Source organism: Pyxicephalus adspersus, chromosome 4 (genome assembly GCF_032062135.1).
Source record: "Pyxicephalus adspersus chromosome 4, UCB_Pads_2.0, whole genome shotgun sequence".
Taxonomy (NCBI): Eukaryota; Metazoa; Chordata; class Amphibia; order Anura; family Pyxicephalidae; genus Pyxicephalus; species Pyxicephalus adspersus.
The window spans coordinates 10,715,207-10,742,655 of record NC_092861.1 but is presented as its reverse complement, the minus strand read 5'-3'; the positions used below and the strand labels follow the sequence as shown (position 1 = coordinate 10,742,655).

Below are 27,449 nucleotides of genomic sequence, written 5' to 3'. Positions count from 1 at the left end.
AGATAATCCCACCCCTCGTACACCATCTCCCACATCGGTTGTTGAAGAAACTTGAAATTTTCAGGGTACACAGGGGACACTGAGAGCTGATATTAAACTTAACTTCAGCCCTCTGAACAGTTGATAAAAAATCATGGATCTTGTCTCATTAAAGTGGAGTTAAAGTAAAAATATAAAAAAAATTACTTGCACAGATCCATGGCATATGTCTCTGTATTCGTCACATGTGTGAGATCGCCACCTTTCTTCATTCAATGGCAGAAAATTCCCTCCTGTGCATGGTTGTTCTTGGAGTCCAAGCCTATTGAAATTTGTGACGTGCAAACCCCAGGAGGCTCTGCGCTCACATTCAGTCTTTACCACCATTGCAGTAAAGACAGAATTAGAGGCACTTTGCCTTTTTTGAAAAAAAAAAAAAAACAATTAAAGGGTTACTTTCCCTTCTTAATAATATAAAGATTGTAGTGATTGGCTATTTCAAGACCAGGGTACCCAATTGGAATTTGCATATTAGGGACCCCCGGGGGCCACTTCCATGGCATTTAGCTGTAATAAACTTTAAGGCTACATTCAGAGTGGCGGTGAGGTGGCGCTGTGATTACCCCTTCCTCTTTCCATGGGACAGCTTAGGGGGAGACGCTCAGTACCACTCACTGCCGCCTGGAATCTACTCTGCAGAAACTACTCTCTATGAACCACAGTTTCACTGTAACATCTCGCTATAGATGGAGCTTTTATTGACACCTGTGAAAAAACATCAAATATGGCTATTGTTCTAAATGTTTTATGTGCTGCATGAGTTTATAACAGTAAAATGAATAACATAATTACCTAGAAACAATCCAGGGACTTTATGCCTTACAAAAATAAACAAAAAAAAATGTGTACATTGTGCAGTATAGAAACAGTTAACCTTTTTTCTAGGAGCCATCATAAATAACTTCCATGTAGGGGTTTTGTCAAGGCTTAGGAAATAATTGTCACTATTATGAGTTCTAAGGCTGGATACACACATGCAATAATTGTCAATGCATCTTTCACGATCCATTCCAACAACAAATGACTGAAAGATGCATGAACTAGTTCTGTACATACAGCAGCGTTCTGCTCAATGAGGAGGGAAGTGAAAGAATGACAGATTCGCACCACACTGCGCTTTCTCCCCTTCACTTTCATTACGATCGTTCCTAATCTGTCATCTGTGGATCCACCAGGCCGTACACACACACCGGATTCTCGTCCAATATCAGCCCTGAGGTGTACATGTGTACGTAGACTTAATTGTAAAAAAGATTTAGGATGGTCTGTTGGTCAAAAGCTTGTTATACCTTGGGAAAAGTCAAATAGTGACTCACTTTAGTGCGCGCTTTTTTTGCTGCAGTGCCATCACACAATTAAAAAATGCATATCCATCATATCATGCTACCCTGTCACACATAGTTATCCCCTTACTTTGCTTGAACCCCAATTTCTCTGTAACATCTCTCTATAGCATAACCACAGGAACTTTCTACCCTACACATTAAACAATAAAATGTGCACATTCAGGTTCAAAGAATGTAAAGAGCCCTGTGTTTGAGCACCCCAACATGTTTGCAAAGTTATATGAAGATGTGAAGGTGGCAGACCCAGTGGTGGCAACTCTTAATGTTACTGCTACCCCTAACAGCAGCGCATCCAGTAGTGGTGGGGAGGGAAACGCAGGAAGGAAAACACCCTTTGTAGTCATAGGGGATTCTTTGATCAGGAGGACGGATAGAATAGTTTGTCGCCCGAATCCCTTCAACCGAATGGTTTGCTGTCTCCCTGGTGCCTGGGTTCGGCATGTGGTGGAGGGGAGGGGCTGGACAGGACCCAGCTGTCTTGGTCCATGTTGGAACCAAATGAGAATATAGATGGAAGATGGAGGATCCTTAAAATTCAGTTTAGAGAACTAGGTTTCAAGTTGAAGATTGACCTCCAAGGCTACATTTTGCCTTTGCCAAGCACAACACAACAACCTTTTACAACAAAAACAGTTACCACCAGGTATCATTCCTTTGCACTTGGTGGTTGCCAGTGTAATAGTGCTCAGAAGCAATAACTGCCAAAGTTTGTGTCACCACTAATATGAACTAAGCCTAGACTATTACACTACATTTATTACATTATTACACCCCTAAAAGTGATTACACTAAGTTATTACATTGATTTAAAATCAACAAAATAAGAGACACAATAATAGGGGTTATTAGACATCTATGACACAAAGAACTGGGAGCAAAAATATTGTTTTTTTGCCCCACTTATTTTTTGACCACTCATCTACAACTTCCCCTCACCCAGCTAGAAAAAAAATTCTGGGGGGAAAACTGTAGATGGAAAAATTCCAAATAGCAGCCTGCAGGAAAAGTGATTGCAAGCAACTTGAGAAGGCCAGGTAGGTGGGAGGAGACCATTTTCTTTTGGTGTTGGTGTTGCAGCTAATGGTAGACAGAAGCATGATTCAGATCGTCCCCTAATGTGTGGTAACAGCACTGCTATCTATGCCCCTCTTATCAATGATGTTCTGTCAGATTTTTTTTACCCATTATATTTTGCTCCCTGGAAGTTTAGAAATTTAAGATTATGGTAAGGAAATAGGCAGAAGGGTTAGGGTTAGGCCCGGGGGGGGGTTAGATTAGTCATCAAGAAGGAGGTTGAGGTTAGGATTTTAGGCTGCACTATGAGATTTTAGCACTAGGTGACAAAATTTGATAATGGCATTAATGAATCAGGCCCTTTGTGCCCATATAACCAGTGTGAAAGCTGAAATTAAAAGAGGTCCAAGATGTAGAACATTGTGAGATCTCACAGAGCAATAATATATTCTAGGGAAACTAACCCTTTGGTATAAAGCCTCTAATAACTGCAAATAAATCATTCGAATGTTTGTAACCAATATAAAATGGTTATGATTATCTTACAGGAAGAACCAACACCAAATGAAGGTGGCGAGCAAAAGGATGAGAATGAACAGGGTGAAGAAAAGGATACAGTAGGTTGAAATTGATCACAATTACTATTACAGGGTTTAAAGTAATAGAGTGCAATGTTGTTACTATGTAAAAGCTGTGTGGACTGGAGTTTCAAATTATTTTAGGTTCACCTATGGAAGACAAGTTTTAGCAAGGATACCAGACTAAAAGTCGTAATAGAAAAGACAAACTCAAAATGCATGGAAATGAGCAGATCTGTACATTACCAAAAAAAAAAAAACATATAGTGAAATATTCTTGTATCAATTACTTTGACTTTACATTTCTCTTGTTCGCAGTTTCCTATGTTTTGATAATTGGAGTTTTTGAATAGATTAAGGAATGATTAGGACCCCTGGCAGTTTGTTTCTTCTTATTGTTACTTTCAACCCCTGGGTTAAAACTGCAAGGGGACTGTTCCTCAAAGCATGATGACATCTCTTGTGTGCTACTGCAACATATATCTCCAATGAAAGATCTCATCCTTTTTGCAATTGTGATAGCCCAAAATTTAGATTGCCAATTCTTTTTCAATACAAAACCAATAGATTCCAGGATCAATGATGAAATTAGATCCCCCTAACTGAAGATATATACAGCATTACATGATGACAGGTGCTCTAATTGTCAAAATTTTCATAAATATTCATATCATATTATGACATTATATTATAGTATTATACATAAAAGAACAAATATACTAGGATTAGTTTTGAGAAGTGAAACTGAATTGGAAGTTCAAATTCGCCACAGCAGGACCCCGCAGCTGAAGAAGTTCCGAACCCAGAAATTAGCCAAAAAAATCATGGTAGCCGTTTTCTAGAACAAAGACGGTATTCTGTTGGCAGACTACTTACCTCAGGGCTCTAGTATTACCGGACAGTATTATGCTAACCGCCTGGACCAGCTGAAGCGGGCAATTTTGACGAAACATGGTGGAAAGTTGACCAAAGGGCTCCTCTTTTTGGAGGACAATTCACCTACGCACACGTCCATTGTTGTGGCTGCCAAACTGAACACCCTGGGTTTCCAATTGGTCCACCATCCCCCCTACTCACCTGACCTGGCCCCTTTGGACTATTATCTGTTCCTGAATTAGAAGAAACACCTGAAGGGACAACGTTTTGAGGACATTTCTGATGTCAGAGATGCTGCTGAGAGCTGGTTTGTGGCCCAACCAAAGAAATTTTTTTTGAGTGGTCTAGAAAAGCTGCAACTACACTGTACCAAGTCCATCAGTCTCAGGAGGAATATGTTGCATAAATGTGTTATTTCATAACTCTGGCTCTCCCATTTCTGGGCAAAGCCAGGAACTTCTCAGCACCCCCTCATAGAGCCCCCTGATCACATCTAGAGGCTCAGGAAGGTGCAACCACACTATGCTAATATCATGTGTTCTAGGCTTATCTCCATTGCAGTTATTAGGATGGAGAGTGGTGGCAAATCGGCATGCTTTTGTTTGTAGATCTACCTCGTAAATCAGTGCTTCTCAACCAGAGGTTTTCTGGAGCTTTCTATGGGTTCTGTGAGCAATGAACAAATTGTGATCATCAGGTTTACTGATCTTTTTGGCTGTCTGTAAGGGAGGCAGCTTTCCCAATGGCCGGAATTGCAGAATCTGACCATCACATTAATGTTCTATGAGTTGGTACTATAGTGATTATAGTAGGGGTTCCCTGAAGACCTAAATGTTATTTCAAGGGGTTTCCCCATAAGTTCAAGAAACACTGATTTAATGGGGTTGAATGTGTTTAAGAGAAATTTGTGCTCAGATAGCTTCAGTAGAGTGCGGTTGTGACACTAGAGGTCAAATAGACCCATTTATGTATCAACATTATGCTATCACATAGAGGGGCTATTCAGCATCTATTTGATTGTTTCCCCACCAAGCACCCATTAAAAACCATGTCTGTCTCCCACCAAATATTAAAAAAAAGTGCCCCTCCTTAGCACCCTGTCTACATATTAGTGTTTTAGCATTCATGTGGGCTTTCCAAATATCATGGGGCTACAAGTCCCATGTTTGTTTATGCATCTGCTGACATGGAACATAAGAATGCCTGATGGCACACTAAAGGAATAAAAAGGGGTTTTGGAACATAGAATTGGGTGATGACATGTCATCATATAGCATGTAGTTTCTCTCACATCATTTTTGCAGTGAGACCCTGTAAGGGAGTTTTGTCATCTTTCAAAAAGTAGAACTGAAGCAGGCTTGTTGTGGAAGAACCATCAGGTAGAAACCAATTAAAATATTCTCTCAGAAGAGGCTGCATGAGATCAGTAACACTGAAAACACATTTTGCAAACAGATAGGCAATTGTTTATAATACACAATGCTTATCATCCAATATCATCTAATATGGTTTACTTTACCTTTAAATTCACACAGTTATTAAAGGTTTAAAAGTATATTATATACCACAAGTCTCTATATACTTACATATCTGGTGGTCTGTGTGTTCAAACTCTGGCATTTTGCTGCTCCCTAAGCTGCTATGGGCCTTCCACATTTTGCAGGCTGTGGTTGCTCCCATTGGTTTTATGTCCTGTGGTGACATGGGAGCTGATGGGGATGGAGAATGTTTCAAGAGGGTGCTGATAGGATGTGGGGGTCAGTTTGTCAAAAGGAGTGAGGTTTCCTATCCTCTTGCTCACCATGTTGGTGAGTTTTGGGAAGGTGCGGTTTGAGGTCCTTGAGGGTATTATATTTGGTGGTGTGTTTCAGTAATTGGGAAGGTCCATCACACATGCAGGGTTTCAAATATTTTGAGAAGAGGTGGCGATACATGGATACTGCAGGATATGGAGGGGGTGCTAAGAAAATGATCTAGTTTCCGAGCCTGTGGTGTGTGGCTGGAAGCAATAATTTATAGTGGTAACCCCCAGGTTGATTTGATGTTGATATGAGTATCACCTTTGAGGACCTGCAACCTGGCTTGTGTATTTGATGAAAAGTGAGGTTTGTATATATATATATATATATATATATATATTACATGTCAGTTATGTTTTAAAACAACAGCAACAAAGCGTCCATTATGGCCATAGACCCCATGACTTTAGTGTTATTATTGTTGGGGGGAAAATATTTAATGGGAAAATAATTGGTAGTAAACTCTGAACTACTTGGGCCAAGCTTCTATACATTTCTATACTTTTATAACAAAAGAATATATTTTTTGTATTTCAGGTCATTACCAAAAGTGATATTGTGCCATGTGAAAGTATGTCAACGCATTTAAAGGAAGTTCAGTACACCATAGTAGACTGTCACAATGAACACAGGAGGAATGTGAAACCAAATGCTACCAACATGCTAAAAATGGTAAGGAATAAGATTTACCATTATTATATTATACCATGTATCAGCTTAAAAATCATTTTCATGCATCAGTTTTAAATGCTTTTTCTCTTCCATTTACTAGAGGAAACAAAAACGATTTGAACCACTGGGTTTACAGTGCCACAGGAGCAAAAAAAAAAAAAAAATATTTAAGGGGTGGCTCCAGTTTCCAGCTGGGTTTTTTTGTGGCTTAGTTTAATTTTTACCTATCTAGTATTGCTGGAGGACAAATTTTGACCAATTTTGGGTTCAGGTTTGGTCTCAGGCAAACTTGTATCTGTATCTGTGTCCTTCAACCTGAAGATGAGGTGTGGCACCATTGAATTTACATAGAACAGTCCAAGTTATCTGCTTTTCTTTTTTATTTCAGTACAGTCAAAGTACATGTTTTTTTTAATCAAAAATGCTTTTTTTTTAAAATACAAAAATAATAACCAGAAAAAACAAGCAAACCTGTAGTGTATCTGCTGGTATGCTCTTTCTACTAAAACTACTGTAGTTTGGCCGGTTTCCTCAAAATCAGTCCAAAATGGGGATCCTGTTTATTAAAAATAATAATAATATTAATAATAATAATAATGTCCACTCCAGGTTGACCCTGGGCTTCTGTCAACATTGAGGACTAAGGACATCTTGTGGCAGAATAAAAGTACTGGGGAAGGGGATAGCTTTAGATTGAAAAAAAATTAGATTGAAAAAAAATTAGATGGAAAAAAAATTCCTAAAACACACAATATTCTTCTTTTTTCATATGTGGATAGTAAAACATTGTATTTATTGGTGTTAAGGTTGTTTTCTCCTTCTCTCCAGAGATGGAGCGAAGATTTAAGGGAATCAGCACAGAAATGGGCAGATACGTGCAATTTAAACCACAGTGAACCAAAGGACAGAAGCAAAAATGGTATGACATGGTTAGAGTTCATTGACTGTTTTTTATTTTTACACTAAAAAAATTAATAGTATTTTCTTGATCTGACCATTTTTTTTAACTTTTATAGGTAAATAGTATGTTTTAAGGTTAAAGTATATACTAAAACACTGTGCATGTAATGGATACATTAGAAAATGGAAAACTTAGTTTGGTGTTCAGCCCAGTCTCTTTTCAGTAACCACCCAGCTCATTGTACAGAAAAATTATAATCATGTAGCCCAGAGCTCTGACTGGGCTTTACCCTTTTCACTGCGGGGGTCTTTTTGATTATAATAAATGTTCCTAAAATCTGAAAAAGGTTTATGCTTTCTGAAAGAAGAGATCCCAAAAAGTAAAAAATTGTCAATTGCATATTAATATGTCATAAGGTACTTGTAGAACTATTTATCAAATCCATATTTTCAGTTAAACATTAAAATTCAAGTTACTGCATACATAACACATTATGATTACATTACTAAAACCAAGTTTTAGAAAAATGTAAAAGACGAGGTTGGTAATATATTAATTGGTGAGGGAAATGCACTCACTGCACAGAAGTATTTCAGGTTTTCTTTCAAATTTCAGGGATCTCTGATCACGTTTATTCATAAAGACCATCAAAATAAAGCACTCTTCAGGGTGTGTTTGGAAAGTTGGTTAGTGTTTTGTAGACAACATGCTCAAGTAGTTTAAAGACACATGGAAGATGGTAGCTAGAAAGTAAGGAGGGGACTAGTGAGGGTTTCTTCAGGATAGGGGGGAGAATTGTTTCAAGCAAATATATATTGAATATGTTAACCCTCAAAACATGTTAACATAATAAAAACCCATGGTACCCAAATTTATTAACAGGTGACACATTAAGTTTCTTTACATGCCATTTGTTTAGAATTACTCCTAAATAATACCCTAGAATAAGTGTGCTGGCTTTGTAATCTTTATGGAGCAATCGGGGGTTGGTTAGGTAATGTAATGTCTCCTCTTCCCTCTGCTTCAGCCATCCAAGCACAAACTGTACCCAAACAACTGTTTACCTGGCCTTGCGACCTGGATTTTGACAACGCTAAACTAGTAACTTTTGCTGCGCTAGGTGCCGCCATGTCCTCCTCTTCTTCCATGTTCTTCTTCCTATGTCACCAGGTGATGTAGATGGGAAAAAAAACTTTCCAATTTCACTGCGCAAGCGTTACATCAGAAATTTCTTTCCCTTGTGGCGAAAGGACTCCTTCTGCGCATGCCCAAGATGCTCAGGCATGCACAGAAGGAGCAGCTAAGATCCTCCTGGGATGGGTGACATAGGTATCCTGAGAGGCTCTGTGCTCCTATTAATTTTCCTAATAAATAAGGGGGCGGTGCTGCACTGATAACAATACAAACAAACAGTTGTCCACCCTTTTATGTAAAGTGAAATTCTGAGTTTACGTACGCTTTAAGCCTTGTAAAGTCAGTACATACTTGATTTGCTGTCCTTGGTATATACTTAAAGTTAAAAAAAATTATTACACATAGCAACAGACCTTTTCTTTAGTGGTAATTTATAGGGGTTTTGTAGTATTTTTCATGCTGGTTTTAAGTTTGTGTTTAGTTTTTTTTCTATAGTACATTTAGTTTTTTTATGATGAAGGTAATTGCATTTTATTATTATTATTAATAAACAGGATTTATGTAGTGCCAACATATTACGCAGCGGTGTACATTAAATAGGGGTTGCAAATGACAGACTAATACAGACAGCGATACAGGAAGAGAGGACCCTGCCCCGAAGAGCTTACAATCTAGTAGATCGCATATATTATAATGTCTGTATTTGTGTGTTACAGACATCATTAGCTATGATTGATTTTTTTTTTTGCTATCATGTCTAGCAATAAAATTAATCGTTCATATTGATTTTGTCATGTGTGTGGGTCCTTAACCATGGATTTTAAGAGGATAAACAAAATGTACTTTAACTGTCCAATTGTGGCCAGGATAAAGGTCTCTAAGGTCATTGAATTTTCCATTGAAAGAACCACATCCCTTACCAGTCACTGCAACTGAGTGTCCACTGCTTAATTAACATCAAAGACTTCTGACTCCTTTTCGCCCACTCTCTTTCAAAGAGCTGCTTTATCTTTTCCATGAATGGAAAGGTTATAACCTCCTTTTTTAGAGCCAGAAAATATCTCTTTCTCTTTGGAGGGGGTGGAGATTCTTCTTCCCACTGAACAGCTTCTCTGATAGCATGTACAAACGAGTTGATTAATGTAAAATCAAATGAAAAAGAATTTCCTTCTTCAAATTTAGAATCTGATATCTCCGAGCCCTGTGGTAAATCCCAATGTTTAACCACGTTCTCATGTGCCATTAAACTTGTGCCTGTGGTAAGGTTCTTTAAACCCTTCGCAGTGGCCCGATCAATATACCCCTTCATCTCCTTGACGTCGATTTCTCTGTCTCGACATGACATGGCTTCTCTTTAAGGCATGTAGCCCAGATCAATTTAGAAGGCAGGGCTTTTACCCCACATGCCCAACAAGATCCATTGCCATCATGCGACCGGTTCCCAGAACAGGAAGATGATTTTTCCCTACTCGCTTTATTTAAGGGGGAGCTTATCCCTGTCCCAAGCCACTGTTTGGAGGACTGTCAGACAAGGGTAGGAGAGGCCTCATGCCTTGTTTTTTTTTTAAAAAATTAACCTTAACGGCATTGTGTTTGTGAGGCCGAAGAAGAGCTATCTGGAGCTAAACCCAAATAATACCAGTTAAATTTTCTCATTTTTTTAAACTAGCAAAAATAACCAAATGGAAAAAAAAAATTTTTAATTTTTTTTCAAATGCAAAAACATTTAAAAAATGCAAGAAATGATTTTTTTTTAGCTTTCCAGACATGGTCTTCAGCAGATACTTCAGCGTCAAAAACACTCCGTATAATGATCCAGAAATGTTTCCCAGTTTAAATTTGGCACCGCTGAAAGTAGAGAAAAACTCACTTCCTGAAATGCTTCATTTTTGTTACTGCGCAGGCTCAGTAACCAATAATTCAGATACGGCCATCTTGGTAGATGGCAGAGAGGCTTTCCTGAAATATTACATGTTCCGGATACGGCACGTGCGCAGTATGTACTCGAACCTGGAAGCCTGTGAACACGAGCTGCGTCCTTCATTGGAGGAACACAGCTCCCGGCCAACATAGAAGACGCCAGGTGAAGAAAAGAAGATGTAACAGCCTCACCAATGTCCGATGGTCCTGGAGCAGGACAAAAAAAGAACCCATGTGTACGCCGTCAGGAGGAGGACCAGGGAAAAATATTTCCACCACCTCTTCATATCAAGCTAAGCTTGATGAAGACTCTTGTAAAGACAATGGGTAAGGTATACGCACATGTTTTTCAGTACTATATATATATATATATATATATATATATATATATATATATATATATATATATATATATATAATTATATAACTATATTATAAACATTTCTTTGATTTGGACTCAATACAGTTGTTTTGTATTAATTCCAACACAAAATATTTGAATTTCCCGCCGTGCCTTCCGCATGAACCGACTCATGCACCGATGTCATCTGGAAACCCAGGAGAATGTCTCTGCAGTCGCCAGGAGATCAGAAGAAGAAGAAGTGTGCCGAGGACCTGGACAGACGAGCAGGACACCTGAGGATGTGACTGGACAAGGTAAGTGTGTTTTTTTATTGAGTTTTAGTGATCTCGAGTGTGACTCGGGATTACCGTATTTTCCGACATATAAGACGACTTTTTAACCCCGAAAAATCTGTGCCAAAGTCGTGGGTCATCTTATGCGCCGGGTACCGGTACTTACCTGCAGCTTGCTTCACGTCCCAGCGAGTCGAGTCCCCGCGAGTCCTCCTGTGCAAGCTGCACAGGAGAACGCGAGCCTGAAATGGAGGACGTGAGCCTGGATTGGCTCCCCAGTGGAGAGCCTGGATTGGCTCTCCACTAGAACACGCCCATTCATTAAGAAGGAACGCGCCCATTCATTCATTCAGGAGTGTGGAGCAGTGTAGGCTTCTCCTGTATCCCACCTCCAATTACTAGTACTGTACTGTTCCTTCTGCCTCTCAGTTCTTGCACAATAGCGAGACCTGACAGGCAGAAGGAACAGTACAGTGATAGGCAGACCAATTCTAACCAATAAAATACCAGTAGTCTAACCAATTAAAGCAGTATACAACAACCAGCCAGTCGCCTGTAAGGTACATCACTTGCTGCGATTGGCTGGTTGTTGGTCTGTATCTGTAGCTGTACCTCTTCATACAGTAAAGCACCAGTACATACAATACCTTATATACAAATGTCCAACAGTCAAAACACCATCATGGCTGCACCAGCAAGAAGAAAGAAATATGAAGCCAGTTTCAAGTTTCAAGTTGTAAACTTTGCTATGGAACATAATAACAGCACTGCTGCAAGACAATATGGAGTAACAGAAAAGATGGTTCGTGACTGGAAAGCAAATGAAAAAGCATTAAAGAGTATGCCGAGGGGTAAGTGTGCATTAAGAAGAGGCACCCACATTGGCCGAAACTCGAAAAACAAGTAGCAGACATGGTGAATGAGCATCGCCAAAATGGTTATGTAGTGACACGTAATCAAATACGTTTGTTTGCACTTCAGTGGGCCAAATCTAACCCAGATCACAGCAACAGATTTAAGGCCACTGTATCCTGGTGTACTAGATTCATGGGAAGGCATAATTTGGTACTGAGGCAAAAGACGAAAATGGCCCAAAAATTACCTGCAGATCTTGACAGCAAAGTAAATAGTTTCCATCAATACATAATAAGACAGCACACTAAACATGGCTATGCGTTAAGTAGTATTGGAAATATGGATGAAACTCCAATTAATTTTAATATGGTTGGAAATAAAACTGTCCATCAAAAAGGTGAAAAAACTATATTAAAAAAATAAAAGAACAGGACCTGCGAAGTCCAGTTTTACAGTGGTACTAGGATGCACAGCTGATGGTGCCAAACTGAGACCAATGATTTTTTTAAAAGAAAAACAATGCCGAAACTCAAGTTTCCTGTTGGTTGTTTTGTACACGTAAATGAAAAAGGCTGGATGGATGAAGAAGGGATAAAGCTATGGCTTGATAATATATGGAGCAGGCGACCAGGTGGACTTATTCAAAAACGTAGTCTGCTGGTGTGGGATATGTTCAGGGTTCATTTAACTCCCAGCACCAAGGAAAGGTTTGCAAGAGTAAATACAGATGCAGCAGTTATTCCTGCAGGATTGACATCATTGATACAGCCACTGGATGTGTGCCTAAACAAGCCATTTAAAGACCGCATTTGAGAACAGTGGAATGAATGGATGGTTAGCGGCGAAGAGTCATTCACAAAAGGAGGAAACATGCGTGCTCCACAGTTGGATGTTTTGTGCAACTTTGTCATAAAAGCCTGGAATGATATTGATGCAGAAACAGTAATCAAGTCTTTCAAGAAGTGTGGAATATCAAATTCATTAGATGGTATGGAGGACGACTACTTGTGGCAAGATGAAGAGGAAGATGAAGCTGAGACCACACCATCTGATATGGAATTCAGTCCATACGATGACTGCCTTACAAATGTATCACAAGATGTCATTAATGTACTTATGATATCAGATGATGAACAGGAGGATTTTGAAGGCTTTTAAAGGGAAACTGTCACGCTAGCAAAACCTGTAAAAATACTGTAGTTTGCAGTTATGATGGGAGTTGCTAACTCACCAGGGACTTGCCGGGCACTTGTTCTCTCTCTCTCTCTATTGTTTTTTTTCCTTCTATCATCATCAGTTGACAGCTTAGAAAACAAACAGCATGACAGCTCCCATGGGTTTGTTGTCTTATCCTTCCATTCAGCTTTAGAGTGAATTAGGAAAAGTTTAATGTACTGGTTTACATTTACATGTTTGATGAAAAACAGCCTTATGTTTATAAGTGACAGTTTTTCTGCTACAAGTACATGCATGTCATAAGCATTTGAATTAAAATGACTATATTGAAATCAAATCTGATGTTTTTGAATTTTTATTTGGTGTGCATTGGAAGAGGGGTAGTCTTATACAGCAAGTATATTGCAAACTCTACATTTTAACTGGAAAAGTTGGGGGTCGTCTTATACACCGGAAAATACAGTACTAATTTTTGCAGTTAAAATAAACCTCAAGTCACACTCGAGATTACCACTAGGGGGCTTATGGGATATTTATAGGTCCAAAGGTCCAAGTCTGTTTTGCAGGATGAAAAAAAAATCCCTCTCAACAGCTGAGCAAGAAAATTAAGAGGCATTCAAGTGGCTTTGTAAAAACTTTTTGGGTATTCATAAGTCCCCTGCTTACAAGGAAGGAGTTCAGAATCTGCTTGATTTTTATCAGAAAACTGAGCTGTCCCAACTAGAGTTTATTCTAGAAAATCCCAGCATGATGAGTGACAAGCAAAGAGAATCTTTTCACCAGGATATTCAGTCAATGGAACGCTGCTACCAAGGCTTATGGAATGAGAGTATGATGGCTAATGCTCGATGCTGTATTGTGACAATCCAGACACAGCGTACACAAGAAAATCATACTCCAAACATTTTTGAAGATAAAAAATATAATATATACAAATACAGGCAAGTAAACTGTAAACTAACATTACTCATAACTCAAAAAGTTGACATGACTGAAAAAAACAAAAAATGAATACAAATCTGGAATCAGAATCTCTATTAGGTCGTCAAAGGTAGAAGCTATTTGAACTACCAATTTACATACCAACATTTTCTTTCCAACCAAAAAAAAGTAATGTTCCTATGTTTTGCTCACTTCTTTTGCTGATTTAGAAATTTACATTTTTCTTAAAATTTGAAATGGTCACCATTATTTTCTCTCTAAGGACTCGCATATGGAGAAAATATACTAATGTCTTCAGTCTGTATACCTTGGCATCTTACCATTCTACAGTGGATATTTGAGGGAATAAATTTAATTTATAACGTTGGACCTAAAAACAATTCTGTAGTAGGTCACTATACACAGGTAAGTGGTATTTCTTTTCTGTTGATACATGAAATATGTTTTATTCTGAATAGGAATCCAAGCAAACAGCTAAATACATATAATATTAGTTCTCATTTAGCAAAGTTTTTGCATAACTAGTAGTAGTTACATTTAACTGGACTAGATCTTGTAATTGTGAAGACACTGCAAGCAAAACTTACAAAGAGAATTGAAAGGGTATGAATTGTCTTCACCATTGCAAGAAAAAGCACAGTTAAATGTGACTAACTATTAATAGCTAAATACTGCACATGGGTTAAATACAAAAATACACTGCTTTATCTCCATTTTATATTATACCCAATTGTTCAGTACCCATATATTTGATGCAACTTTCTAGTGTTCTATGTTTTGTTAAGAGTGTAATCCCTTGCTGTAGTGTGATAGTACGATCAATGCAGTGTATAGTCTTAGCTCACATTAGCAGTAAATAACTGTGACATTTACTGCTCCTGAGTGACTACTGCCAACTGCAAGGCCATTGGGATTGGTAACAGGCAGTAACTGCTAGGCTTTTTCAGCCCTAGAAGTTTTCAAGTAGCAGTGGTTCCTGGTGTAAGGAAGGGGTAAATGCAGAAAATGCAACTTTACAGCCAATGCAAATTCAGCCTAACTTCAGATGTGCCACTGAGGCTATATGTAGTTAAAGTACTTTTTCTGTGCTGGTACTTTCCAATGTTCACCATTCCGCCCAGCGTTGCCTTGCACACTTCAGGCATGTAAATGTAAAAGAAAAAAAATGCTAATAAATAGGGAGAGAAAGAAAGAACTAGAGAAAAAGAGGGAAAAGAGAAAAAAGTAGTCCAAGGAAAGAAAAAATACCAGATGTCTAGGATAATAGGATGGAATGATACGTATTTCAGTCCTCCCATATCCAGTAAATGTATCCAGGTTATCTTTGAGGCTTCTTGATCTTGCCTAAACAGATTATGAAAAGATTATAGGCATAAAGTCAAATTCCATCTACATGAGATGTAAGAGTGTGAGTTTCCATAAATATATGAGGGCTTGCAAAGGTTAGGAAGGTATTGGAAGACCTAGCAGATGTGTCAGCAGGTCTATGGGAACATTTAACTACGCAACATCTTCTTTAAGAGTGTTAACTTGTGACCAATAATTCTGGAGGAGAGGACAAGCCCACAAAATATGTTCCAATGTGCCTCTGTGAAGACTGCACTGCCAGCATTATTGTATGACATTGGAAATTTGTAAACAGAAGAGATAAGGCTACGTACACACTTGCCATTGTCATGGCAAGTGCCATTGCCAATATTTGTCATTGGAAGATGAACGATTAGTGACCGATCAAGAATTATTCACTATTATTATTATTATTAAATATATATTAAATATATTCCACTAATAATATACACACACTAGATACGATCATTTGAACAATGCAGGAAGTGACATGTACAGGGAGAAAGTGTACCACAAAACAATCCACGATCACTGAACGACTGTACACAAAATAGATAGAAAACAATCGGCGTCCAATCAGATCCGCCAAGACAGTCGTTCATTTCCAGCGACAATCCACGTTCATCAGCGTTGTTGGACAGTCATTGTTTACTTTTTTGTTAATGAATAACTAATGATCGTTAGTTGTTCGGTTGCATTGACAATTATTGCACGTGTGTACGTAGCCTAAGACCTTTTAGAGCACTAGCTGTGTTTACTAATTCTCACAAACAGTGTGAGGCTAGGAAACCCTAAAGAGGAGTACATAAGTGCAAAATGTCAGATTTGTAAATAGACATAAAAAATGAGTGAGGTATATCATAATAATACAAGTCCAAGAAAGTAAGAAAGTAAGTAAGAAAGAAAGAGTAAAGTCTTTTCCCAGCGTGACATAAGTGGCGTAGATCAAATAAAAGTCTCTCTCTAACACTGAAGGAGAAAGGTTGCATTGCCGCCATAGAAAGTAACATATGCTAAAATGAAGTGGTAAAAGAAACCCGATTCACTAAGACCCCAAAAATTTAATGGTTGGAACATTTGCAAGACACTAAAGTATTAACGTAGAGAGCAAATAGGAAAGGGGAAAAATGACTACCTTGACTAATTCTATTAATAGAAAAAAAAGACGAAGAGCCATGTGGGAGTGTCTGGGAAGCAAAATGATAGAAATAAGGAGACTGTATATATTAAAACAAAGATATAGTGAAGAGAAGAGTGGGGAGGACAACTTTATAATAAATATATGGGAAGCCATCCAGACCAGGGATGGAAGGTGCTTGACAACCTTGGATATCTCTTTAGGAAAACATTATTTTTAAACATCTCTAATTGAAACAATGTGTCTCACAGATGAGAGATATCTGAGAGTTAAGAGTCAATATCAGTAAAGAGTGTGAACCATTTGATGGAGCTGTTAATATTATTGATCAAAGAAAGAGGAAATCCTTGGAGGATCATAAAGAGGTGTGCCCTGATCATCCTTGATAGCTAGGAGAGTGGATTTAGGGTGAGTTTTCATGCCAAAAGGCTATGAGCTTTATCACCCTCATATAATTGTTGAGTAAGAGTCATGGCTCAGCCTACCCATTTCAAATCAAACTGACGTAATTGAGATTGTACAGAGATAATATTACGCAGAAGTCTAAGGGAAACGCAAATCTAAAGAGTCACTTCAGCTGCTTGTAATATCTGCAAGAGCATAACTCTCTGCAGATTAGCATCTTTCTTAAGCCCTCATGGTGGCCCAAGGGGAGGAGGTACAGATGAGGGTGGAAACTCCATTGCAACCTGTCAAGAGAGTCATCAGATCCGAGAGCCATCTGCGATGCCTGCTGGAAGTGAGCGAGGTAAGGCGTGTATATTCTCACTAACAGGGCTCTGTGCCAAGAGGAGAGGGTTGGTCACCTGTAAGAATAGTGAGAAGTGCGATCTGGTGCCATCTTGGCTGCAGGAGACAGGGCCTGCAGAGTATCCAATGTAGTCCCAGATGGAGGTCTGCGAGGCTCCCACATTTGCTGCTGCAAATACCCGCAATAAGCAATTGTTAAGTTAGAACCATCTGGGATTGAAGCACATACTCTAGCCAAGCCATGTCACCATTTGGGCACTCATTCTTGAGCTACACATATTCTTTTAGATGCTGACATTATTAGCATTGCTGCTCTCCACTCATTGGGCATAGATAATGAATAATTTAAAGTCCAATAAAGAAAAAAGAGGTAGAGTTATAAAGCATTGTCTGCTTCTATCGCGTTGTTCTATAGCTTTGCATGCAAAAAGAAACAATTGTGGCTATTTTACCCTATTTGCATGTTCCTTGTTAGAACATGAGCATTACAGCACAACTGACTGAATACATCTGCTGCTTCTGTCTCTTTCGCTTTACAATCCTAGAGATGGCAGGAGGCTGATACCAATTCAAATTCAGGTGTTTACGCAGCCTGCAAACAAAAATAAATTTAAAATCGTATTTGTGGATATGGAGTTGTGACATGCATTGATGTGTGTCTTTTAATGTTGCCTTGTTTCAGCTTAAACACACCTATAATACAATTACTCATATCTGCACTGATGAGTGAAAATGAATAATTAAAATCATGAAACAGGGTCGCCTAGACTTTATGATGTAATTCTCTTTGGGTGAAAAATTCACAAGTGACCTAATGCAGACCAACTAAAGCAGAACTGTTGTCCTATTATTTTTACAGGCAGTGACAGATAGTACGTACGAAGTGGGCTGTGGCATGTCTCAATGTCATAAGGATGGCAATTTTACAGCTTTTCTTGTCTGCCAGTATGACCCTGCGTAAGTATTACCTTTATGACCCTGCGTAAGTAGTACAATTTACCTGCTTTCACCCCCAATCTAGGGTTCAACTTTATTATTATTCAGATATTATTTAGTTAAACAGAACTTTTTAGCTAATGTTGCCTCTATAGATGACCCATGGCATTTATAGATTTTATAATATGTATTAAATAGTAATTTTTGTTAAAACGATTTAAAAAGATTTTATAAATATAGGGAAAAACTGTTAGGCTGAAAAATACCCCCAGTTTATTGAATTTAACAAAATAATAAAAAAAAAAAAAATAATGATTTTTTTTTATATTTGGTGAATTTGAACTTGAGCTTTGAAGATTCACTGTTTTTTTTCTTTTTTAGAGGAAATCAGCCCACATCATTGTACAAACCATATGATGAAGGCCCATGGTGTGGTGCATGCCCAAATGACTGTGATGAAAGTGGAAAGCTTTGCAGTAAGTACTAAATTGGAAAATGGCTTCTTTAAGAGGGTACTGATAAAAATTAGTCTTTGTCAATTCAAAACTTTTATATTGTATATCTACCACATTAGTTGTTTAGGCTGCATACACAGGTACAATTTTCTTTGGTGGAAATGATCTTTCATGATCATTTCCAGTCATTGATTGCTGCTGCTGTCAGATGAACCAACAAGGGCTGTTCAATGAAGAGGGGAGAAGGCTGGATATGCAAGCTGCACTCCAATATACTTTCCTCCTTTAACTTGTAAATCTGTCATTTACTGTTGGACGTTCATAGATATGTTCTGACAACTGCCGTACACATCATATTCTCGCCCAAGACAAGCATGACCATTTGTGTCGGATGATAATCATCTGATGGGTGTATACATAGCCTTAGTGTTTAAACCCCAGTCTGGAGTCTGTCTGTAAAAAAGAACCAATCCTTGTCAGAGTACAATAGACCTATGTAACTATGTTTAACTAATATGTATATACAAAATACAAACATAGGAACTTCATACTCAAACATGACTTTGATGGTGCTGAGTTCCTGCATACAGTGCCCACCCTCTCCCTTTTACTCCCTAAAACACACAATGACACCTTAACTTGGTTAAATGGCCCAATGGGCCGTTTATTAACAAGTACAAATACATTAAAAGTCCTTTATAAATAACTATAAAATTAACCATAAATAACAGTATGAAATAAATATTCAAACAAAAAATTACCAAATTTTCAAATAACCATAAATAACTGAAATAAATACATTAATAAAACATCTTTACCTAAAACTTTAAACACACCCCTGGTTACGGGTCCTTAAAGGTCCCACTATCTATAACTCCCGCACCTAAAGGGTCTGCACCACCGAGGTATGTATGCTCCCAACCGAACCTCAAGCTCAGGAAGAATACCAGCAGCACTCGCAGCCCAATTTTAATCAACTCTCAACATCAACCTTACCGAGGGTCTCATACCAAATACAAACCCAAATTACAAACCCCCTTGGGGGTTCCAAATCCAACAATGGATCCTGCATCCCGCCATTGCGTCCTGGCCACCACATCTGACCAAACCACAATAACACCCGGAAACAAGGTCACCAGTCTAGGCATGTCCCACTTAATGTCCCTGGCTAATTCTCGAACAGGCCTTTGTCCCAAATCTTTACCTTCTGCATGCAACACCACTTCATTCAGGCTCCTATCCCAAATCAAATAACAATGAACCTTAGACAGCACCCTACCCCAACACATACTGGGCACTCCAGTCCACCGAATTAAAACCTGGGGTCGAAGGAAACCCAACTGCCACCCATCCGGCCGTAATGCTGCTTGTCTGGCCCCTCAACTCACATAGGAGTGCCCTAAGATCCAGACCAGACACTGGTCCGGCAAAAAAACTTTCAACAATCCCCCCCACACCCCTTTGCAACAACTGAGGCAGCACATATAACCAAAAACAATGTGATTCCCACCACCCAGTGCGCCGAATGACCTCTTCCTCCAGGCCCCCTCAGTCGCTGCCCCTATTCTGAAGGAATGGGACAAAAAAGATTTTGCCTCCACCTCCTCCTCACCAAGACATCTTCAAAAAAATGCCAAAAGTTGGTATCTAGACAACGTCAATTCATCCATGTGGACCAACAAAGACCCATCACCCCTTCGCCTAATTGCCAAAAAAGCACTCATCGCCTCCACCGGACAAACCAAGTCGCCACCCAAACCCTACAAGACTATATACACCCCTTTGCCCCCCTGATCTGTCTTAGACCTGGCCAAATGGTTCCTAAGTTTTTCTTCCTCCAAAAACACATCACCCAACTGAATGCCGCCTGGCTTGTTGCTCGCCTGACCAGCTCCCCAATCCTAAAAGCCCCAAAAAAGGCTAAAACAAACACTACCCGAAACGCCTTCTCATAACTAGAACTACAAATCACCTCCAACCTCTTACTCACCGTCAACAACAATGGAAACAACACTGTACTTCTCCCATCCACTTTCGTCCCCCCCCCCCTCCGAAAACCCTTCACCTGCTGCTGTACTAAAAAACCCTTACTCCAATCCCTTAAATCCATTAACTTGAACAAAAAGGCCAAACCCGCCATACACTACTGTCTTAGTAATCTAACAACTGGAGGCGAAGAGGCAGAATAAGCATTCACTGCCCGAACCATGCCTAGATTGTCACAACAAAACCTAATACGCTTATTCCAACTCGCCCCCCCACAACTCTAAGGGCACCACATTAGGAAACTATTTCAGAGCCACCAGATTTGCTGCCAACCCCTCAGCCTTCCAGGACTTGGGCCAAGGCTCCGCACTCCATTTCCCTTACCAAAAATCCCCATACCCAGATGCCCCCGCACCATCCGTAAATAGCTCCAGATCCAGCGTTTCTGCCCGACACTGATCCCCCCCTAACAAAACCACCCTCAAAGCATCCAACACCTCCTGGGTCCCCCATCCCCCTCCTGCCCCCCCATACTCAAACCCCAGTACCTTCCAACTCTCCCCTCTGCACACACAACCCCCAGACTTACTAGCCACCCCCCCATGCTGCCCCCACAACCCCTGCACTCACTGGCCACAAGCTCTCCCTCCAACAGGTCTTCTTCAGCCTCTTGCTTAGGCCCCTCTGGACCCCCTAGGATCGGGAAGCCGGTGGCCACCCCCACTGCAGCAGTTCCTCCACTCGGCCCCACATCCACCTGCCTGGCCTACAACAGCAGGATATTATCAGCCGCCTCATGCAGGCCCACCACTACGCCTGGGTAGAGGATTCGTCCCAGCCATCTCAGCACCAGCAGAAGTGTTCCCTCAGGCTAAAGACCCCAGAGGGTCCCTAATGGGGCTCCTGGAATGGCGTCTAGCACCAGAGGTTCAGGGCTCAGGTGTAACAGAGGCCTAGACCTCTGAGGCCGCCATGCGTCCACCCCCCCCGACGGGGGGGACCAAAGCAACCCCCTGCAGCGCAGCCTCTACCTGACCGTGAAGCCTTCCAGGCCCCCAATCTGCTGCAGCTGCCCTCAATTGTGGCAATTCCTTCATGGTAAAAGAAGACCCTTCTCTTTCACCTCTCTCCTTTTTTCACCCTTCTTATCCCTCCACCCTGTATGTCACTTCCAAACACGCTAATAACTGACACCCCCCTCTTTTCCTTGTTAACGCTTAACCCTTCCACTGCTTGCTCTCAACCCCTCTCAATCATGCAGGCCTTCCACTATTCTTCACTCCGTTCCCCGCTCCAGGCCTCACTGTGTTTTTATTACACAAATAAAAAATACACAAAAACCTCCATTTTCCATAAACCTCCCCCCCCCCTTGTGACAATATCTCAATAAGCATGTATCAAATTAGCCATAAATGTCCATGACAATGAAAAACATGGAGCTGCTACATCTCCTTGTAAAGGTAAACTTTGGGTTTTGTAAGGAGATTATGTTAAGATGCCTTTTATATTTTTGCGAATATACAGTTTATATTGGTTGATTATTACAGCTTTTTCCATTTAGGTTTTGTATACTGTACCATGCAAGCAATAGTGCGTTGTGTTGCCATTCATTTTCAATGACACGCCAATGCACTAAGGCAATGGATGTGCGCTGAAGTACCTGTTGTTCATTCCCAAGCAAAAATCAAGGTGTAGCTTTCCCGAGCTGGGTTGTAGCCCATTTAATATGAATAGGTTGCCATTTTTCAATGCATGATACTGCACCATTTTAGTGTGAACCCAACTTTACAGTTACAACACTAACTGACCCTCCGGGGGGGGGGGAGATACCTTAATACCCCTACTATAACTACATGTTTCCAATTTAATGTAAAGCCAGTTTTTGAGAAAAAAGTAAATTAACCATGATTTTTGTAGGATTTAGAAAAAAGATTGCATTCAGAAAACTCAATATGTCATAACATTAGAAGAAATAATTACTGTATAAGCAAACTACTGAGCAGTCTAATCCATGGAGAAGGGTGTCCAAAAAAAGGTATCATTACTTGTTGGTTGTTTAGTGAGTTGTCATGGCAGATTGATAAACTGTAATGCGCCTGGGCACACAAACCACGACCAACTCCAGATACCCTTAAATCAGGCTTTATTCAATATCATACAGCACAGCAAGGGTTAAGTCCAATAAAGCGAAGTACAGGAGGATAAGGCAAAAGCAGGTCAGTAACAATCCGAGGTCAGGGCAGGCAGCAGGCAGAATGGTCAATAACAATCCGAGGTCAGGGCTGGCAGAGTTCAATCAGAGTTAGGTTCAGACCGGGTCACTGAGGAGATGACAAGCAGAAGTTTTAAACACACAAAGACACACCCAAGCACACTGTGGTAACAGAGGCTATAGCGGGCAATGGGGTGATGGACAGGCTCTCCTTAAATAGCCAGGATGACCAATCACCTTGCGCCACCTGGCACTGTCTGATGGGAGACTGAGTAAATCCCCTGCAGCTGATTGGCCGCAGGGAATTCAAACTATGTCCCGCCCTGGGGCGAAGCAGCCGAGTGCCACGCCCTCAGGGGGTACAAGAGGGATGCATGGTAACACGCGCACCTCTTCCCACAGTACCCCTAGGACGTGCACTACTTTGCACTTGCACAGTGCTGGGAGCAGGAACCACATTCAAAGGGATGCAAGGGCTGCTGCCTGGCTGATCAGTAATTAGTCCAGGGCGGATCCCTCCGCCTGCAGAGACAGACAAGCTGTGAGCAGAGGAGCAGCCTTGGTTATGCTGCTTGCTACTGAGGGGTCTCCCTCTGTGGCTGGGAACCCCAGGGACACCGCAGGCTCGCAGGGCGGGTAAGTTCCTTACATAATCAAGACCTTGAGATACCTCTGCACACCAGTGGAGTGTCTGTAAATAGTGTAACATTTTATAGTTATAGTTATCAAAGCCCTCAGTTTCTAGGTGAGGTTGATGTTATTGGTTCTCACAGTTTGGGAGAGATGTGCCTGTAGAGATGCGAAATCACCCTCGGCTAGACACAGCAAGTGGAAGTAGAGGTAAAGTATGGAAGGTAAAGTGGAGAACGGAAAGTATATTCCATGTATTCTCCTACTGTGTGAATACTTAGAGTGTTTTGTATAGGAGCTATGTCTATGGAATAAGACAACCTTGCATTTTGTTTAAGCTGGGCTATGACTGGTTGACTAGAACTTCAGGGCTTAATAGTGACCTAGGGGCCAACAGTAAGAACCCCAAATGCAGGGCAACGGGACCAGAAATGCAACTAGTCTTAAAGTGCTGGGCTCTAAATATCCTTTAAGTGGCATTTTCCCTACAATACAATGGTAATGCTGGCAGTAAAAGAGGTGAGTGTTATCATTCCTTACAGAACACAGTTTGTTCAGTGTTTTTATTCTAGCAGGAATGTCATTTAAAAAAAAATATTAAAAACAACTGTTGTCATTACAATGATTTTTAATTGATATACCCATTTACAGACTTCCCACAAATGGCTGTACACCTACTTAAAGACCTACACCCAATCACAATGGGACTTGTTTTGTAAAATAGAATACCACTTATATCATATGGAATATGTGAAACATATTATGAAAATTATTTGTATGGTTACTTTTATCTCTGTTGTGCAAAGCAATGTTAATTCACCTTCTTTCCCCACAGCAAACTTCTGCCCATATAGAAACAAAGCTGGCAACTGTGAGCAAATTAAACAGATGAACCTGTGTGAACACTTTGAGGATGAATGCGGAGCAATGTGTATTTGTAAAAATAAAATAATATAATCGCTCTCAAACAATAAGAAAAAGATTTGGCTCCAGCTTGGGCTTACATACGAAAAAATATAATATATAAAGATGTATCCTTAAAAAATGTATTGTATAGTAAAACTGTGATTTTCAAAATAATTGAAAAGTAATTTGTTAAACTGATCTGATAGAGCTGAAGAGGAAACACAAATCAAACATCCAGGCACTTGTAATAAAAAAATTATGATACTCCAAAGCCTGGACAGATGATTAACGCTTATGTTTGTATTTGGGGCAAAAAAGATACTTTTTGTTTGCCGAACTGAGAATTTTTTTTTACTGGTTTAAGTGAGCCTTTTATTGACTTAACAAGTCTGCATGAATTAATTCATATGTCACAATATACAGCAAAATGCAATTCTTTAGAAAAGCTCCACCTTTAATATTTAATCTCCCAATCAAATTGTAATATAATGGTAAGTCACAACCTTGTGAGGGGGTCTGGTGACATATGTGTGAGAACTGTGCAGGCATTAGGATTTACATGACTCCAGGAAGCAGGCATTGGGGAGATTTCCTAAAGGAACTAAGGCTGTGTACAAAAGTGAGTCATCCCTGGACAAGGAACATTTCACTTTATTTAGTTAATTAATAAAGTTTTGACTTCAACCATCCAATCATGTACACGTACACCTTATATGTGATTTGTTTGATTGAATGGATTGGCTGACATGTTTACTTGTCCAGTGGACTCCTTTACCTGTCAATGATAGTATAGTAATGCTGGATCAGCACTTGAATTGCCTGAATTCTGAGTTTAAAAAAATCTCCAATCCAATTCAGAATAGACTCCCAATTGGAACTATCCAACTACCACTACTTTTTATGCATGTGATGAAGCATAAACTTTAGGATAACCACTGGTCCAATATCAGCCAGGCTATTGCTTCAATACGTAACTAATCAGATCTGAATAAATTCTGAATAAATACCTCTCGGCTGGCCTTTCTTGGATTTGAGATGTGCCAGAAAAGATCTTCTAGCTAACCCATTACAAGTGTGCATTGAACATTTTGAACAGAGGAATTAATATTTATTGTTTTAAATTACTAGCAGGTAGACTTTATGGCAAAAGAAACTCTGCCACAGGATTAGGCAAACAAGTAGAGGTTGTCTGAACTGCATTGAAAAGATCAATGATCACATGGGAGTGCATTTTTCTTTTTTAGAAGGAAATAACTTAATAAGGCCATGAAAACTTACAAAAAATTATACAAAAGTATATTTAGAGCAAAATATATTAATATCATATCAATACTATACCATAAAATGCCACTATTAAATTTAAATGCATTCATTTTATTTTTGTGAATCCTGGAATTTTCTACCATTACTGTACCTGCTCACACATCTTTGCACCACTTCCCCCTCCCCCCTGAAATACATATATACTTTGCCACCACTCCTGCACATTTTTGAACCACCTCATGCCATGTACACTTTTGCAAACTACACATCCTAACCATTGGTCACCAACATTCCTTCAAACACATCTCTGCCACTAAAGTCCCTCATACCTTTGCCACAACAGTACCACCACACACCTCTGAAACACTGTCCCCACCATATACACATAACTCTGCCACCCCTTCTATTATACATTTCTGAAATAACATTATTCCCTTATCACCTCTGTCATCATTGTAATCTCCCAACATGTCTCTGCCACTAATGTGCCACCTGTATACATTTGTATCCCCCAATACATCTCTTCCATCACTGTATCTCCATACATCTCTCCCCCAAACATATAATGTCCTTCACACATCGATGGCATTGGACAGTAAGGGTTAGGGGTCCAAAATGAACAGCATTTCAGCTTTCTGCACTTAAACCATTCTGTCAATAGGAGCCCTGAATAGACCCTGCCTTCACTTATGTATGCCTTAAATCACAACTATACCCTCCAGCAAACCTCCACACAACTCTGTACCCCCAACACAACTCTGCCACTGATCTCTCCCCAGCGTACCTCTGGCACCAATGTACCACTATAAACACGTCTGCAGCCACTTTTAACACCCTCTCATCACATCTCCAAATACAGTGTCTGTAATACTTTCCACTTTCATATTTCTGCTTTTGCCACTCCAGGGTGGTCCTGGAGGGTGGAGCCCATAAGGAAGGCCAAGAATTTGCAGGCATTCCACAAAGAACATAATGTTAAAGGGGGGAGTACTGAAATGGTAGCTGGATATTTAAATTTGTAAGGTAGTGTAGTGCCAGAAATTGGTTTTGAAGGTGGACATGGTGGGGCTGAAACCTTCCTATAAGGTGACCATGACAGATAGATTGCAGTTGATCTTCTCTGTAGTGTTTCTTCTTCTAAAAAAGCACTTTCACTGCCAGCTAACATTTTTTTTCTAATTCTATACTGTGAGTTGCCTCTTCTTAGCTCATTGTACTATCTCTGCATTCTGATAATAGGAACTAGAAAGGTCTTTGGACTAAAGTGTTTCTAAGTTTAAAAAGCAAATATTTACCAAGTACACTCTGTTATACTGGACACCCTATCGGCTCAGGGTGTACAGTATGTGTACAAGTCGAGATTAACTCACCTGCCCTAAATTAAAGCAGACCTAAACGTCACGAGTGTTAACAATGACAGTCTTGTGGTTTCCCATGCTTAATGTAAGTTTAACTTTGTGACCGTTTGGCTGCCCAATTATGGAACAAGACAATGGAGGTAGGACAAATAAAATAAATGCTGTTAGTGCATTCTTTGTGACTCCCTATCCACTTCCGTAACCTCAGTTAAGCTGTAATGTGTTTGTGTTCTCAAGAAGAATTGTCTACTTTTCCTGTACTGGATTAACCTGTCAATTGGAAAGGAAGTAAAGGGAATTTTTTCCTATAGTCATACAGAAATAAAAAAAAAAAAGATGTTCTAAAATCCTTCAAATTGTTAGAAGGTAAAGGGGATTCACTTCACTTTTTGTTTTATCTGAAAACTAATCTAAACTAGTTTGTCACAACTAATTTTTGATATTCACATTATGGTGAATATAAAATGATGTACTTGATTTAAAATGTAGTTGTTAAATCCACTGTACTACAACCTGAATGTTCAACACAATATACTTTCAATCTTTCCTGAATATTATTAAAACAACTTGAGAAATGTAC

General features: G+C 39.7%; 1 protein-coding gene across 1 annotated transcript; it reads left to right on the top strand.

Annotated features, from left to right (window-relative positions):
* Positions 1–2,947: 2,947 nt before the first annotated feature.
* On the top strand, positions 2,948–27,449 carry LOC140328054 (cysteine-rich secretory protein 2-like; the record flags this gene model as incomplete). The annotated part of the gene is given in 7 exon segments (XM_072407370.1): positions 2,948–3,016; positions 6,190–6,324; positions 7,153–7,243; positions 14,151–14,293; positions 17,983–18,080; positions 18,441–18,535; positions 24,178–27,449. Coding segments are annotated over 7 exon segments (753 nt in total), but the record flags the coding sequence as incomplete, so codon positions are not given.